Source organism: Mobula birostris, chromosome 17, assembly GCF_030028105.1.
Source record: "Mobula birostris isolate sMobBir1 chromosome 17, sMobBir1.hap1, whole genome shotgun sequence".
Taxonomy (NCBI): domain Eukaryota; kingdom Metazoa; phylum Chordata; class Chondrichthyes; order Myliobatiformes; family Myliobatidae; genus Mobula; species Mobula birostris.
The window spans coordinates 68,800,175-68,816,802 of NC_092386.1; the positions used below are offsets into that span (position 1 = coordinate 68,800,175).

At 39.1% G+C, this 16,628-nt stretch overlaps 1 protein-coding gene across 3 annotated transcripts in view; it reads right to left on the reverse strand.

Annotated features, from left to right (window-relative positions):
* Positions 1-16,628, reverse strand: part of cenpe (centromere protein E) — a 155,599-nt gene that overhangs the window by 97,618 nt on the left and 41,353 nt on the right. For all 3 annotated transcript variants that reach the window (XM_072281880.1, XM_072281879.1, XM_072281878.1), the window contains exons 13-15: positions 16,419-16,568; positions 11,816-11,936; positions 3,800-3,953 (exon numbers count right to left, since the gene is read on the reverse strand). In XM_072281880.1, coding sequence (XP_072137981.1) covers positions 3,800-3,953; positions 11,816-11,936; positions 16,419-16,568 — 425 coding nt within the window. The remainder of the gene's footprint in view (positions 1-3,799; positions 3,954-11,815; positions 11,937-16,418; positions 16,569-16,628) is intronic.

Genomic DNA, 16,628 nt, shown 5'->3' on the forward strand with positions numbered 1-16,628 from the left:
ACTGCCTCTTGAATATACCCGTGCTGGTGGGGAGGGGCACATTGTGGCAGTAGAGGAGCTGTTTAAATGGCTGTTTGAAGCCAGCCTGACAGTGAACCTCGCAAAAAGTGAATTTGGCCACGCGAAAGTCACTTATATGGGATTTGTGGTAGGACAGGGGCAGCTGGCACTGATGCAGGCTAAGGTGCGGGCTATCCCCGAAGTCCCCACCCCGACAGACAAGAGAGCCCTGAGAAGATTCTTGGGGATGGTGGGGTACTATCGGAAGTTTTGAAAAAACTTTGCGAATATTACCCTCCCTCTTACTAAGCTCTTGCCAAAGAATGCGAAGTTTGTGTGGGACGACCTTTGTTATATTTGTCCGGCACGGAAACCACTGATAATTTACACTGATCACAACCCATTAGTGTTTTTGGCCACTATGAAGGATGAAAACAAAAGGTGGAGCCTGGTCTTACAGGAAATTGGTATTAAAATAACACATATAAAAGGAACGGACGATGTGATTGCTGACTGTCTGTCAAGGTGTTGAAAAAGTTCTCTGTATTAGCCGAATATCTGACGACCCTGTATATTAGTGTGTATCTAATAATGTATTCATGCCCATAATTTTTACCCCAGTAAAAATCCTTTGAAGGGTAGGGGTGTGACGAAAAACCAAGTTATCAGAAGATTGATGCTAATGAGAGAGAGAGATAAGGGAGACAATGGAGAAACGTTCAAAATGTTAATGAAAGAGGAGAGAGAGAGAACGAAAAGGACAATTCAAAATATTAACAGACCGGTTGCTTTGAACCTGAACTGTTTGAAGTTTGATTGACAGGCGATACCCCAGCAGGAAGATAAAAAGAACAGGTTCGCTAAGGCACGACACACACCACGAGAAAACGAGACCCTGGAAGAGCGGTGTGCCCCCACAAGTTGGTAGGAGTTTGGAGGTCCGGTTCACGGGAACGGACCATAGATTCACAGGGTGAAAAGGTACGATCGGCGGGAACCTGGTGTGTGTGTCCGCCCTTGCCTGGGTGCCGGGTTCACTGCGGAAGAACGGTCATATCCGGAACGGAGGGGTCACAGTCGGTGACCACAGCGGGTTAGAAGACATAAAAGGGTCCGCCCGAAAGCGAACTGCGAAGAACAAAGGTCTGCTTGAATCAAATTTGCATTTCTCTCTCTCTCTCTCCTCCCAACGGCACAACAGCGATTACTGCGAACTGCACTAAGCTGAACTGAACTCTGTGTCACTTGAGACTGATCATTTTAACCCTAGACTGCGATAGAGCTTGGTTGATTCCTATTACCCTAGTTCTGTGTACATGTGTGTTTTATCATTGCTAACCTGTTGCATTTATATCCTTACGATTAGAGTACTGTGTTACTTATTTCTTTAATAAAACTTTATTAGTTTCTGTTAAACCAGACTCCAACTAGTGGTCCATTTCTGCTGGTTTGGCAAACCAGTTACGGGGTACGTAACACTAGAAACATGAGACCACTCATCCTTTCCACTGCTGAACCCTCAATGAAAACTGGTGCGTTTTCTCCCGACTTCCCGGTCCTTACATCCACAATCAATTCCTTCGTCTTGCTGATTAGAGTGCAATACTGTTGTTGTGGCACCATTCAACTGGACAACCTGTCTCATGCTTATACAGTTCTTTGGCGCCATCTGAGATCTACAATAATGTGATCTACATATTTACAGATAGCGTTTCAACTGTGCTCAGCCAGTCACGAGTGTAGGGAGAGTAGAGTTATGAATAAGCACATATTTTTGAGTGCGCTTGTGTTGATCATTCTCAAGGTGATGTTATCATTGATCCATTCTAACTATGGTGTCTGGATGAGGAAATTGAGAATCATATGTAGAGGGAGGTAGAGCTTTGTGACTAAACACTGAGGAGATAATGGCTTTGAATGCTGAATTTTAATCAAGTAACAACAGCCCATTTTGCTGTTGCTTATGTGCTCCAAAGCAGAGTGAGATTATGTCCACTATAAACCTATGTGGTGGTAAGCAAATTGCAGCAGGTCCTGGTCCTTACTCAGACAAGAATTAATCTGAGCCATTCTGAACCTCTCAAGGCATCTCATTATGGTAGATATGAGTGCCACTAGTTAATAGTGACTGAGGCAGCTCACCGTATCCTTCTTGGGCACCATTCACCAAAATGGAATGGTTAAGTAACCTGGGGACTGTCTGTATATTTTAGTTAAAAACTTTGATTAAATGTCAACATAAACATACCAACTTCTAAAGATTTTTTTTATATAGTAATTCCAAACTAAAAACCCGAAGTATAGAGACTTAACGGTCCCCCATAATTCTTCTGGAGTTGCTTAAAGCAGCAAGGCAAACTTAAGCAAAATGTTGACAGAAAATCAAAAATGTGTCTTTTTGGATACTACTACACATTGCGGTACATTCTGTCTAAACATTGAAATCATCACATAAATACATGACAAGAATCTCCAAATCTGTTTACACTCCTTTGGTCATGACAATAATCCCCTAGATCTGATGACTTGCATCCTAATAGCTTGAAAAAAGTAAGACAGTGGTGACAGTGGTGCTCTGGTCATCCTCTTGCGAAATTCCACAGATTCTGGAACTGTTCTAATGATTGGTAGATAGCAAATGAAATCTCACTCTAAGAGGGAGAACAAAAACTATTGGCCAGATAGTAGTGAAACTGCTGGGATCTATTTAGAAAATATTAACATAACATGTAAAAACTAATAACAGACTCATTGCCAATATACATTACATAAGGAGTTAAATAATGTTTGACAACTTAACACTGAGGTAACATACTGGCATAAATTATCTAATAGACTGAAAATTTAGGAATAAATTGCATGTGACTAATGATCCTCTATCAATGATTTGGATGAAGGGATTGGGTGCAATATATCTAGGCTTGTTGATGACTCAAAGACGATTGTGGGATGACAGCTTTCAGAGATATAGAAAAGTTACATAAATGTAGAGGGACATGGTAGTGGAAATAAGTGGGAAAATCTGAGGTCATCCACTTTAGTAGAAAAGAAATAGCCACATGCATGATTTAAAATGGGAGAAACTGAAAGATATCAATTGTTCAGTGGTGACTTTACACAGATTAACTGGTTAATAGAGCAAGCAATTTGGAAGGTATACATGGTTGGCATGAAGATTTGAGTACAAGAATAAAGATGTTGCTCAACTATACAAGGTCCTAGTGAAAACATATCTGGAATATTTTGTACACACTTGATCTGCCTTCCTAAGGAAAGATGCAACTGATTGTCAGAGTGCAGCAAAGGTACACCAAAATGATTTCCATGATCTTAGTTTTAGCAGACTATACCAATACTCACTAGGACATAGAAGAATTAACTTGTTGAGATATACAAAATTATTGTGGGCTTTGGCAGGGTTGATGTGAAGATGATGAGCGACTAAAACCAAGGGTTTTAAAGAGAAATGTCAGTCCTTCAGAATGTAGTATACAGAGTTATATGCTTTTGATATAAAGGAAATCAACTGAAATTAAGTTAGCGCAGAAATGTAAAGCTGACGAAGAATACCTGCCATAAATCACCTAATGGCAGGGCACGCATGTGAGGCTTGATGGAATATTCCTGCTTCCACTAATGTATTTATGGTTAATAGGAAGGACAGACATGACTGGACCAAATTCAAGAGCATAAACTTAAGTACCATCAAAAAATAAAAGCCTATTAAGTATCAAGACGATAACATCTGATAATTAATGTAAATGACCAACAAAAAGAACTATTGTTTTAAAGATCTTACTCAGTAAATGAGATTTGGCTTTGATCACGGAAGTATGAAGAATCCTCAAATGAAGGCACCTGGTAACCCAAGCTTCCTCCTCGTTTTACTGTGATCTGACTACTGCAGCTTGGTATCATATCAGACTGCTGATCATCTGGGATCTCTTCAGGAACTGCATCAAAAACATAATCAAAACTCAATGCTTACAACAGAAATAACCTGGCTCACTAATGATGCCAAACAAGGAAAGCAAGAGTAGGTGACGGAACAGGAGAAGCTGGTACCAAAGAGGATCTGATTATTCAGATTAGTAGAGTACTTCTGTGTGACATGTAACAATCCTGATAAGTACTGTAGAGTAAATTGTTAAGTGTCACAAACTAAACAACGACAGATCAAGGAAGATGAAGGAATGTTGTAGAGACATGACTGAATAACAGGTTAGGTGAATCGAACAGAAAGACATTTTAGAAATCACCAGGTCAAGAAACATCATATCCAGAATTTTGTACTTCAGAAATATACTCAAGAAACCAAATTCCAAATCACTGGAAATGAACATCAGAGAGAAATAATAATATAATTTTGTTTATTGAGGGAGAACACATTCATGGTTGAAAAACAAATCTTCAGATGCTGAAAACTTTAAAGAAAAACAGAAGATGCCAGAAGCACTCAGGTTATGAAGCATGTTTTAGAAGCCAGAGTATATTACTCTATGGAACTAATGATTTTATTCTTTCTTCGCTAGACACCCTACCAAAACCAATAAGTGCTTCCAGTATTTTGTTGAGGAAGGTTGCTGAGTAAAGCTGATAGAAAAATTTCGAAAGCTCTGATGTTGCCTTGTCAATCCCTTTTAGATAAACGGACTTCCTATATCACAAAATGCTAAAAAAAAAAAAAAAAAATCACATTTTAATAGGCTTATTCTGAAATTAAAGTGAAGATGGTCTGATATACAATGAATTGTGGTTAATTGGATACATTGGAACCAGTACTTTTTGACTCAATTAAGTGGCAGTTTCATGGAAATAGTTAATAAAGCTATATATAAAAATGAAACTATTGTTTAACTGAGTAACAAATTATGCATTTAAATAAAATACAGAATGAATTAAAACACTGCCAATACCACTACAGTGTCATTAACCTGTTCCTATTAGTTGTCAGAGGAATTCTTCCATTGTACACTGCTGTGTCCTTTTCATTAAATGTAAATGAACAAAAATCAAAGCAGACGATGGACTGCCTTCATACAACGCTTTCAACAACTGCATCCTCTAAAACTAACATTCAAGATGATTGTTGATACCTTAAAATTCTTCATAGTTCCTAAATTATTGAAATAGTGAAATTATTTCATCTTCACCACAAGACACCTCTGCCGTCTTCAAGCCCGAGTGCTTGAAATCACAGTGAAGAAACTAGTTCTGATGTCCTACTGCACATTTCTCGACAGCTATCAGTGATAAAAATCACTAATTTTTGAACAGAAACACATGCAACTATCGCTATTTATAACCTGTTCATTCTAAGCACGGAGTAGTGAACATGAGCAAACCACACAAGTGAACATGACTGATGTTAGCTGGAAACTGTTCTACAACAGTTAAGCGAGATAATGTCCCAAATAAACAAAGGAAATTCCTGCTGTTTGCTTAATTAATTTTTGTTCTTTAAGAGTTGTCCAAAATAAGCAGCTGCTCTGATTAACTGATGGCCCATTTAACTGGAATCCACAATATTTTACCATTGATCACAACAGAGGATCATTGCTTTTTATGCTATAGATCTGTCATGGATACAGTACAATTTCCAAGTCTGCAATTAATGAAAATCTTGATAAAATTCTTAAAAATAGCGTTAATTTAAAAAGAGGCCAACAGATGACAGCTGCAATATGCAGTAATGCTATTGTGTGATGTGATATATTTTAGGAAGAACAAAGATATTACACAAGCACTACTTGATGAGCTGTTGCAATAAAGATAAAAATATGTTCACTATTTTTTATTTGAAAATGGCAGAGAAGTTAAGGCGGCTTTCAAGAAAGCAGTTGCGATACCTGATTTCGTGCACAAACTCAACGAGAAACAAAAATCAAGACCTCTGTAATATACCTTGACAAATCTCTCATTAGGCCTCAGTTAAACATTACAGAATTCTGGAAACCAAAGCTGTCTGAGGAGTTCAAAGCCTTGGTATTTACCAGGACCAAATGAGGGATTTAAGTGCACAGAATTGGAGAAAGGACTTTGCATTTCCAGGCAGCAGGAATGTTTCTCGGAAAGTGGGAATAAGTTTCTTGGTATAGTTTTAAGTTGGACTGGCTACACCTGAACAGGAGTCAATACAACTTCCTTACAAGTGGGAATAAAAGGAAACTTTTCTGTTGTGACAATTGGTGGGACTGCTTCTTTTTATGTTATATGTCAATGATTTGGATGATGGCATTGATGGCTTTGTAGCCAGGTTTGCAAACGATACGAAGATAGGTGAAGGGGCTGGTAGCTTTCAGGAAACAGTGGGGCTACAGAAGGATTAAACAGGTTAGGAAAATGGGCCAAGAAGTGGCAGAAGGTATACAGTGTTGGGAAGTGCATGGCCGTGCACTTTGGTAGAAAAAGTAAAAGCATAGACTATTTCTAAATGGAGAGAAAATTCAAAAATTCAAAATATCTGAGACAAATGCTGTTAGTTAGCATTCATTGAGGGGACTCCGATATCAAAGTTCAAAGCAAATTTTATTACCAAAGTTCATAAATGTCACCACTTACAACCCGGAGGTTCTTTTTCCAGCAGGCATACTCAGGAAATCTATAGAATAGTAACTATAACAGGATCAATGAAAGATCAAGTAGAGCGCAGAAGACTTCAAAATGTGCAAATGCAAATATAAATAAACAGCAATAAATAATGCGAACATGAAATAACATGATAAAGAGTCCTTAAAGTGAGCTCATTGGTTGTGGGAACATCTCAATAGATGACTGTAGTTATCTCCTTTTGTTCAAGAGCCTGATGGAACAGGGATAGTAACTGCTCTTGAAGCTGATGATGCGAGTCCCAAGGCTCTTGTACTTTCTACTTGATGGTAGCAGCAAGAAAAGAATACAATCTGGTTGGTAAGGATCTTTAATGATGGATGCCACTTTCCTATGACAGTACTTCATGTAGATACGCTCCATGGTTAGGAGGGCTCTACCCATGATGTATTGGTTTGAATTCGCTACCTTTTTTTGTAGGACTTTCCTACAAACAGATCTAATGTTGAGGCTTTGTAAAACACTGGTGAAGCCTCACTTGTGAGTATTATGAACAGTTCTGGGCCCTTATCGAACAAGGATGTGCTGACATTGGAGAAAGTTCAAAAAAGGTTCATGAAAATGATTCCAGAATTGATAAGCTTGTCATATGAGGAGAGTTTGATGGCTTTGGGCCTCTACTCATTGGAATTCAAAAGAGTGAGGGCAGGTACCTCATTGAAACCTATCAAATGTTAAAAGGCCTCAACAGAATGGATGTGGAAAGGATGTTTCCTACAGTGGAGGAGTCTATGACCAAAGGACACAGCCTCAGAATAAAAAGGCTTTCATTTAGAATGAAGATGAAGAAGAATTTCTTTATTCAAAGTTGTGAATCTGTGGAATTTATTGCTACAGACAGCTGTGGAGACTAAGACATTGGATATATTTAGGGCAGAGGTTGATAGATACTTGGTTAGTCAGGGAATGAAAGGATATTAGGAGAAGGCAGGAGACTAGGGCTGAAAAGGGAAATGAACCAGCCATGAAATGGTGGACCAGACCCGATGGGTCAATGGCCTAATTCTGCTCGTACTGCCCATCTTATGGAGAATACTAATGCAATAGACCAGGTTGGAGGAGGTGCATGTGAATCTAGGAGAGTGGTTGAGGTCATTGAATGACTGTGAGAGAAATGGTGTCAGGGATAGAGTGGGGTGAGTGTGTGGAGACTAAGAGAGAATGATCCCTGCAAAAACAAAAAACAGGAAAGGGGTCAAGGGGTAAGAGGAAGATGTGATTGGTGGTGGGATCCCAATACAGCTGGTAGAAAAGCATAAGATGATATCCTGGATGTGGCGGACAGATAGGCAAAAGATGAGGACCAAGGAAACCCTTATCTGTTCAGTCTGGTAGGAGGGGGTGTAATCAGCAGATGTCCAGGAAACATGAAAGAACTTATCAACTTAAGTTGAAGGAATTCATATTTTCAGAAAAAAAGCAAGAGGACAGATGTGATGGTGACATAAAGAGAAAGGGAGGCTAGGAAGAGATGCAATTAGAAAAAAAAAACAGAGTTAGCAAGTTTTTAAACAGATATCAATGGTTAGTTTGTCTCCCAAGTTGGAGAGAGAATTCTAAGAAGAGGAAAATGCAAGAAATGAATTTGAGAAAATGAATCTTTGATACTATTAACTGAGATAGCCTGAGTGTTAAAAATTTAAACGGGTGATTGTTTTTTTTAAATGCACCTAGGAGATTTTGAGTCAATACACAGGTAGTCCTACTGGACAAGGGCATTAATGAGGATAACCTTTGACAATGTAGTAGCTGGTCGAGTGATTTGAATATTCTGTTTGCAACAACATTTTTGGAGATGGTCATCAAAAATTTATTTCTTTTTTTACAGTAATTGTGTGAAAGGAAAAGGATGGTCTAGAAATGGCCCTTAAATTGAGGAAAGCTGATTTAAAATCTTAAAAATAAGACCTGGCAAAAATGGACTGGGAAAAGATTAGTCAGATTCCTTCAAAAGTGAATGAGTTGAAAGGCTAAACATGGCCCAATAAGGCTGAAGAGTAAAGTAATCTGGATATCAAGTGACCTTTACTAATCCGGCACCATTGGGACCTGAGGAGTGTCGGATTAGTGAAAATGCCCAATTGCAGAAGGATCACATTAAGCATAGAAACCATAGAAAAACTACAGCACGGAAACAGGCCTTTTGGCCATTCTTGGCTGTACCGAACCATTTTCTGCCTAGTCCCACTGACCTGCACATGGACCATATCCCTCCATACACCTTCCATCCATGTATCTGTCCAATTTATTCTTAAATGTTAAAAAACCCACATTTACCATCTCATCTGGCAGCTCATTCCATACTCCCACCACTCTGTGTGAAGAAGCCCCCCCCCCCCAATGTTCCCTTTAAACTTCCCCCCCCTCACCCTTAACCCATGTCCTCTGGTTTTTTTCTCCCCTTGCCTCAGTGGAAAAAGCCTGCTTGCATTCACTCTATCTATACCCATCATAATTTTATATTCCTCTATCAAATCTCCCCTCATTCTTCTACACTCCAGGGAATAAAGTCCCAACCTATTCAACCTTTCTCTGTAACTGAGTTTCTCAAGTCCCGGCAACATCTTTGTAAACCTTCTCTGCAATCTTTCAACCTTATTAATATCCTTCCTGTAATTTGGTGACCAAAACTGAACACAATACTCCAGATTCGGCCTCACCAATGCCTTATACAACCTCATCATAACATTCCAGCTCTTATACTCAATACATTGATTAATAAAGACCAATGTACCAAAAGCTCTCTTTACGACCCTATCTGCCTGTGATGCCACTTTTAGGGAATTTTGTATCTGTATTCCCAGATCCCTCTGCACTACTGCACTCCTCAGTGTCTTACCATTTACCCTGTATGTTCTACCTTGGTTTGTCCTTCCAAAGTGCAATACCTCACACTTGTCTGTATTAAACTCCATCTGCCATTTTTCAGCCCATTTTTCCAGCTGGTCCAAATCCTTCTGCAAGCTTTGAGAACCTTCCTCACTGTCCACTACACCGCCAATCTTTGTATCATCAGCAAATTTTCTGATCCAGTTTACCACATTATCATCCAGATCATTGATATAGATGACAAATAACAATAGACCTAGCACTGATCCCTGTGGCACACCACTAGTCACAGGCCTCCACCCTGAGAAGCAATCCTCTACTACCACTCTTTGGCTTCTTCCATTGAGCCAATGCCCAATCCAATTTACCACCTCTCCATGTATACCTAGCGACTGAATTTTCCTAACTTACCTCCCATGCGGGACCTTGTCAAAGGCCTTACTGAAGTCCATGTAAACAACATCCACTGCTTTCCCTTCATCCACTTTCCTGGTAACCTCCTCGAAAAACTCCAATAGATTGGTCAAACATGACCTACCATGCACAAAGCCATGTTGACTCTCCCTAATAAGTCCCTGTCTATCCAAATGCTTGTAGATTCTGTCTCTTAGTACTCCCTCCAATAACTTACCCACTACCAACGTCAAACTTACCAGCCTAGGATTTCCTGGATTACTTTTTGATCCTTTTTTAAACAACGGAGCAACATGAGCCACTCTCCAATCTTCCGGCACCTCACCCATAGACACGGACATTTTAAATATATCTGCCAGGGCCCCTGCATTTTCAACACTAGTCTCCTTCAAGGTCCAAGGGAATACCCTGTCAGGTCCTGGGGATTTATCCACTTTAATTTGCCTCAAGATAGCAAGCACCTCCTCCTTTTCAATCTGTACAGTTTTCATGATCTCACTACTTGTTTCCCTTAATTCCATAGTCTTCATGCCAGTTTCCTTAGTAATACAGATGCAAAAAACCCATTTAAGATCTCCCCCATTTCTTTTGGTTCTGCACATAGCCGACCACTCTGATCTTCAAGAGGACCAATTTTATCCCTTACAATCCTTTTACTCTTAATATACCTGTAAAAACTCTTTTGATTATCCTTCACTTTGACTGCCAAGGCAACCTCATGTCTTCTTTTAGCCCTCCTGATTTCCTTCTCAAGTATTTTCTTGCACTTTTTATACTCAAGCACCTTATTTACTTATTTACCTTATTTACTTATTCCTTCGATAATCCAGTGCTGGATTATTGAAGGAACCGGATTACAGGTAGTCGGATTAGTGAAGGTAGTCGGATTTGTTTGTGGACAAACAAAAGAAAAAAGTAAGTTGTGGGTATGGAAAACTGTAAACAGGGAAGATTTTCAAGGCAGCACAAAAGAAAAATTCAGAGTGCAAAGAGAACAAAGAATATATCATTTGCAGACAAAACTAAAGAACACCAAAGCATTTTAGGGAAAGAGCCAGGTCCAATAGAGATCAAAGGACTGAGTCAGTGGTGGCGAGTTCTTAAAAGCAGTACTTCTCATCTGTATCACTGAGAAGGATTTTGTAGTTGGAGAATTCATGGATGGGAGGAGTGAAATTCTAGAACATGTTACGATTAAAAAGGAGTGCAAAGCACCTTGACAAGCTTAAACGTATAGAAATGCCCGGGATTTTGGAGATCCATCCCCACCCAATTTGGGAGGTGCAGGTCTCAGGGATGTTAAAAAAAGATCTTCACAGCTCACAGGCGAGGACTCAAATGACTGAAAGATAGAAGGTTTGCTATCTTTATTCAAGGAAGGTAGCAGGGACAAGGCAGTAATTGTAGCCAGTGAATCTAATGCCGATGCTAGAAGATACAAGTTTAAATAGTGATGCAGAATCTTTAGAGGGAGAAAAATAGCAGAGGAAGAACTGTTTGACCAAGATCATTGGAATCTGGAACCGAGGGAGAAGTAGAGATAGGAGTTTTAGTATTTAAAAACTATCTCCGTAAGCACTCCACTCAAATAGCTGAGGGTTAGAAGGCTACAGGCCAAGTGCTAGAGCATGGGATTAATACAAATACAAATCTGGGTACATGATAGTCCATATGAACATACAAGGGCCCTTTTTTGTTCCATAAGTAGTAGAGTAACAGTTCTCTCACTTGTAGTTGTCAATATCTCAGAAGTAAATCTTAGAGCATTTTTACACCTTTAGAAATTTTTGTGGTAGTTCTGACTTCATTGTAAATCCAAGCTGATCATTCTTCCAACAAGAGTAACTAACGTTTTACATGATTACATTTTTCTCTTACATTTAACTGTTCAAATACATAACTAACAAAACTATCAACTTCCAGCAGGATTTTGGGGTTTATTTGAAGACTTATTTCAACTTACACTCATCTAGTTCTTGAAAGGCTTGATCCAGTTTTATCATTTTTGCAGCGTTATCTGTCACAGTAGTCAAACTGGCTCGCACTTTTCCAGGAGCCCAGGTAAATCTCCTTTTTCTTCTGGCCTTAGAGACAGAAACAGATTGTATAGCATACTTCTGAGATGAATGCAGACCTATATATCAGCTCCCAGCACTCATACAAATCAGTCACCATTGCATTTATTGCTGACCCAGTTCTTCAATCCTGTATTTGGCTTCCAACGTTTTGCATAAACTTAGCTAAAATCATTTCATAACTGCATGAAACCCAGCAGGACAAATAAAAAAATAGATCAAGATATGGCTTCTTTTGCCAATTCAGAAGTAGAAAGCTATATTAAAGTAAATAACCTTCCAGTTCTGATAAACTCTCAAATATAAACATTATACAAAGCACAGGACATTTAAAAATTAAATGCAAGCATAGCAATGGAAGAGGCCTGGAATGATCTTGAAATGGAAAAGGAAGACAAAAAGGAGCTAGGGTTGAGAAACAGAAGATTATTGCTATAATTGTGTAGGTGCTGACGAGGCCACCTATGCAGTTTCTGTTCCCATTTTCAAGAACTAACTCAATGGAATGAGAAGTTTGTTTTACGAGGAGCTGCTAATGTTATCTATGATTCTTTGACAAGGTGTTGTACATTAAGCTGCTAAACAAGAGCCCATGGTATTACAGGAGAGATATGTGCATGGACAGGTGGTTTGGCAGACCGGCAGAGAAAGAAAAGTGGAAATAAAGGAAGCCATTCTGGTTGCCTTTAGTGACTAGTAGTGTTCCACAGAGGTCAGTGTTGGGATCCTTTCATTGCACGTGATACAGCACGTCAATGATTTATGTGACGGAATCGATGGTTTTGTGGCCAGGTTTGTGGATAGGTGGAGGGGCAGGCAGTTGAAGCAGCGAGTCTGCAGAAGGCCTTGGAGGATTCAGAGAATGGGCAAAGAAGTGGCAGGTGGAATAGAAGTGGCACGATCATGCACTCTGGTACAAGTAATAAAGACATTGACTATTTTCCAAGCAGGAAGCAAATTCAGAAATCAGAGATGCAAAGGGACTTGGGAGCCCTTGCGCAGGATTTCCTAAAGATTAACTTGCAGGTTGAGTTGGTGGTAAGAAAGGCAAATGCAATGTTAGCATTCATTTCAATAGGCTTGAATATAAAAGCAAGGACAATGCAGAGTGTTCATAAAGCATTGGCCATATCTCACTTGCAGTATTATGAGCAGCTTTGGGTCCCTTATCTAAGGGAAGATGCTCTGGCATTGGAGAAGGTTCAGAGGGTCCACTGAAACCTATCAAATATACAAAGGCCTAGAAAGAGTGAATGTAGAGAAGGTATTTCCTTTAGTTTGGGAGTCCAGAACCAGAGTTCAGCCTCTGAATTCAAGGATGTCCATTTGAAACTGAGATGAAGTAGTATTTCTTCAGCTATATGGTGGTGAATCTGTGAAATTCATTGTCACAGACAGCTGTGGAGGCTAACTCATTGAGTATATTTAAGCTGATGTTGATAGTTTCTTGATTGGTAAGGGTGTTAAACGTTACAGAAAGAAGGCACGAGAATGAGGTTCAGTGATAATAAATTAGCCATGATGGAATGGCAGAGCAGACTCTATGGACAGAATGGCCTAATTTTGATCCTATGTCTTATGGAGTTAAAAATAAGGGGTGATCTTATTGAAATATATAAAATCTTGAAAGAGCAAGACAGGAAAGATGTTGAGACATTTTCACTAGGAGAGAACCGTAAAAGGGAACATGGTTAAAAAAACAAGGGGATAACCATTTGAATCTGAGGAACATTGGAGTTTCTTCTTACAATGGTTTAATCTTTGGAATTCTCTAACATCGAGGATTGTGGAGGCTAGGCCATTGAGGGTGATAAGTGTTTGAAAGTTAAATCTGAGAATTCAGGAGTATGGGGGAAATGCCACAACAGAGGAGCTGAGCCTTGGGACAGATCAGCCATAGTCATATGCACTCTTGAGGGACCAGGTGGTGAACTCCTGTGCCCATCTTCTTGTATTGTGTGTTCATTTCACACCTGAGTAAAGTAGGTTCCCTTCAACTATTATTCTGTTACTACTTAACCAACTTCCAATCCACTTTGGAAGATAGTTTCAAGACTCTTGCAACTCCCACCCAATGGCAGCAGTGAGAAGAGAGGGAGATGAGCCAAACACAGGCAGAGGGGACAGGTTCAGGTGGGGAATCTTGACTGGCACGGGGAAGAACACCAGTTCTTCTTATATTCTTATGCAGGTTCTTCAATCTATTGTGCAAAACTACTTGTGGAAATTTATGAAGATGGCGTGGATGTAAGAGGAGTGGAAATGAAATCAAATCTTACCAATGCAAATTTAATCATTTGAAACTTGAACATTTCCAGATTGCACCTTGAATAACTCAAGAATAAGCAAACATGGCAGAGTATTACAAATCCATCCTGGCTTCCTCAACAATTCATATACCAAAGTGATCAGCCTTAACGCTTCATCATCGACCCTCATGAGTTTTTCCTAATTAAGCTCCTATTAAACCATGCTAGGTCTGTAGTCAACTGCAGTCTCATACCATCACCACCTCAAATAAATTGAGTGAGGTGCAATTTTTCAGCTCAATATTCAAATATCCAGACAACAAGGCCAATGCATTGACAATTTCCTGATTGACTCACCCATCTCCATCCATCCCAATCTGACCCTGTAACACTTGTTCTTACACTTTTTACTTCATTACAATCCAGGGACCTAAACATTCTAAAGCTAAGACAAAGATCCATGTGCACCTCCTCCAATGAATTCGGTGCTTCCAATGTGGCCTCCTCAACATCAGTGAAACCAAGCACGGAATAGGTGACTAATTTGCAGAACACCTAGGCCCAATCCACACTAATCTTCAAGCTCTGACTTGCTTGCCATTTCATTTCCCATTCCCACACTGACTTGTCCATGCTCTCCCTTCTCAACTGTCAAGGGGTACACACTTCATATTCCACCTATAATCTGTAATCTTCTACAGTCTTCCAAATTTCAGGTAGCCCTTACCTCATGTCCCATCCCACCCCCTCACCTGGAACATCTGCTTACCAACTCTTTCTCACTTGTATCTACCAATACTTAACAGACCCTGCCTCACCACACAAACCCCCACCCCGCTTCTGATCTCTTTATACAGTTTATTTTCCCTCTACTCTCCTTGTCCTGATGCCTCGAACTGAAACTTTGACTGCCCATTTGCCATCATCGATGTCTCATAACCCACTGAGATTATCCCTTTTTTATGCTCCAAATTATCAATGTGCCAGTGTTACCAAATTACCAAATGTAATTGGAAGTCATTCAGCTCATAGTCTCTATATTAACTCTCTGCTAGAGCAATTTGGTCAGTCACAAGCTCCAGCTTTTTTGCTGAAGCCTGTAACAGTTTTGTTCCACCCCCAAGTATTCATCCAAATTCTTTTTGAAATTGGGATTCCTAAAAGTGGCTGGTAATCCCCTCATCCAAACAATTCCTGTAATTGGCTGTTGCTCACGTATGAGGATATCAAGCATCGTTCCAGATTCAGTCAAGATAAAGATAGCAACTTTAACAAACTCAACTTTACTTCAAGGAATCAATGCATTTGCAGGTTAATTGCTAAATGAGCTCAAAGTTAGGAGTCAAAGTGCAAACTCTTTTCCAATGACAAACGCTACTTAATTTTATAGCCCCCACAAGTCAACAACTTGAAATTGATCTCATTCTTCTAGGTAGTACATAAAATATCATTAGCAAAGGTTTAAAATCATTTTTTCCCCTCTTATTAGTTTTATTGTTTCTATTTGCTGTTCCAAAATCTAATTTTTCCTATCAGATGCACTCTATCTCATTTCAGACCTGAATTTGACCCCTTTCTTTTTCCACCAAGTCACTTTCTCCTCAATCTCTTAATCCCATTAAAACATTTGATGCTATTGTTCTCCAGTCACTGCAATCCCATTGTCTTAATTTCCAGCATAGCCTTCCAGCAACATGCAATGCAAAAATTGAGGTGAAAATTAAAAGAAATGCCCTACTACTGGGGCCTATTCTAAATGTAACTCCAAAAAAATCCAATTCACTAAAACAATTTCAGCACCATTTACAGAATAACCGAAGAAATAGCCACTCCTTCAAGAATCACAATTGTTTAATGTAACTTTTGGTACACAAAGTGTAAAGGAGAACTAAATAATTGTCATTCTGTTTAACAATTGTTAATTGATGATTTGAGAGTTAATTGAATTCTGTGAACAACGCAGTGCCTTGTTCAGACTTCAGACAATATACTTTGTTAAAGTTTCATTCTTCCCCAGATAATGCCTTTAAACTTCTAATTCCAACATTCTTAAGATTAAAGTTAACCATACTTATGTTGGAAACAAAAATGTTAAGTAGAATTTACACGAATTCTTCCAATACAAAAAAAAATCTCCATTTATGTGGTCCCTAAGTTTATTGCACTGATACATAATCACAAAAGTTACTGAAATTAATTTCACCAAGTACAAATTGATTGTTGCAATAGATATTTGGATTACCTTTGCAGAAAGTTGGTCCTCATCAGGCAAGACTCTGACAAGCATTCTTGTCAAGTTCTTTATTTTTTGTTCGTGCTCCAGCTGAAGGTGATATTTTTCTGACAAAAGCTGAGCTTTCTCCATTTCATGAACACGAGTTTCTGAAGTAAGCTGAAAAACAATTTTATATTTGCTACTTTCTGTAATGTTCAATTTTATCTTTTGTATCAT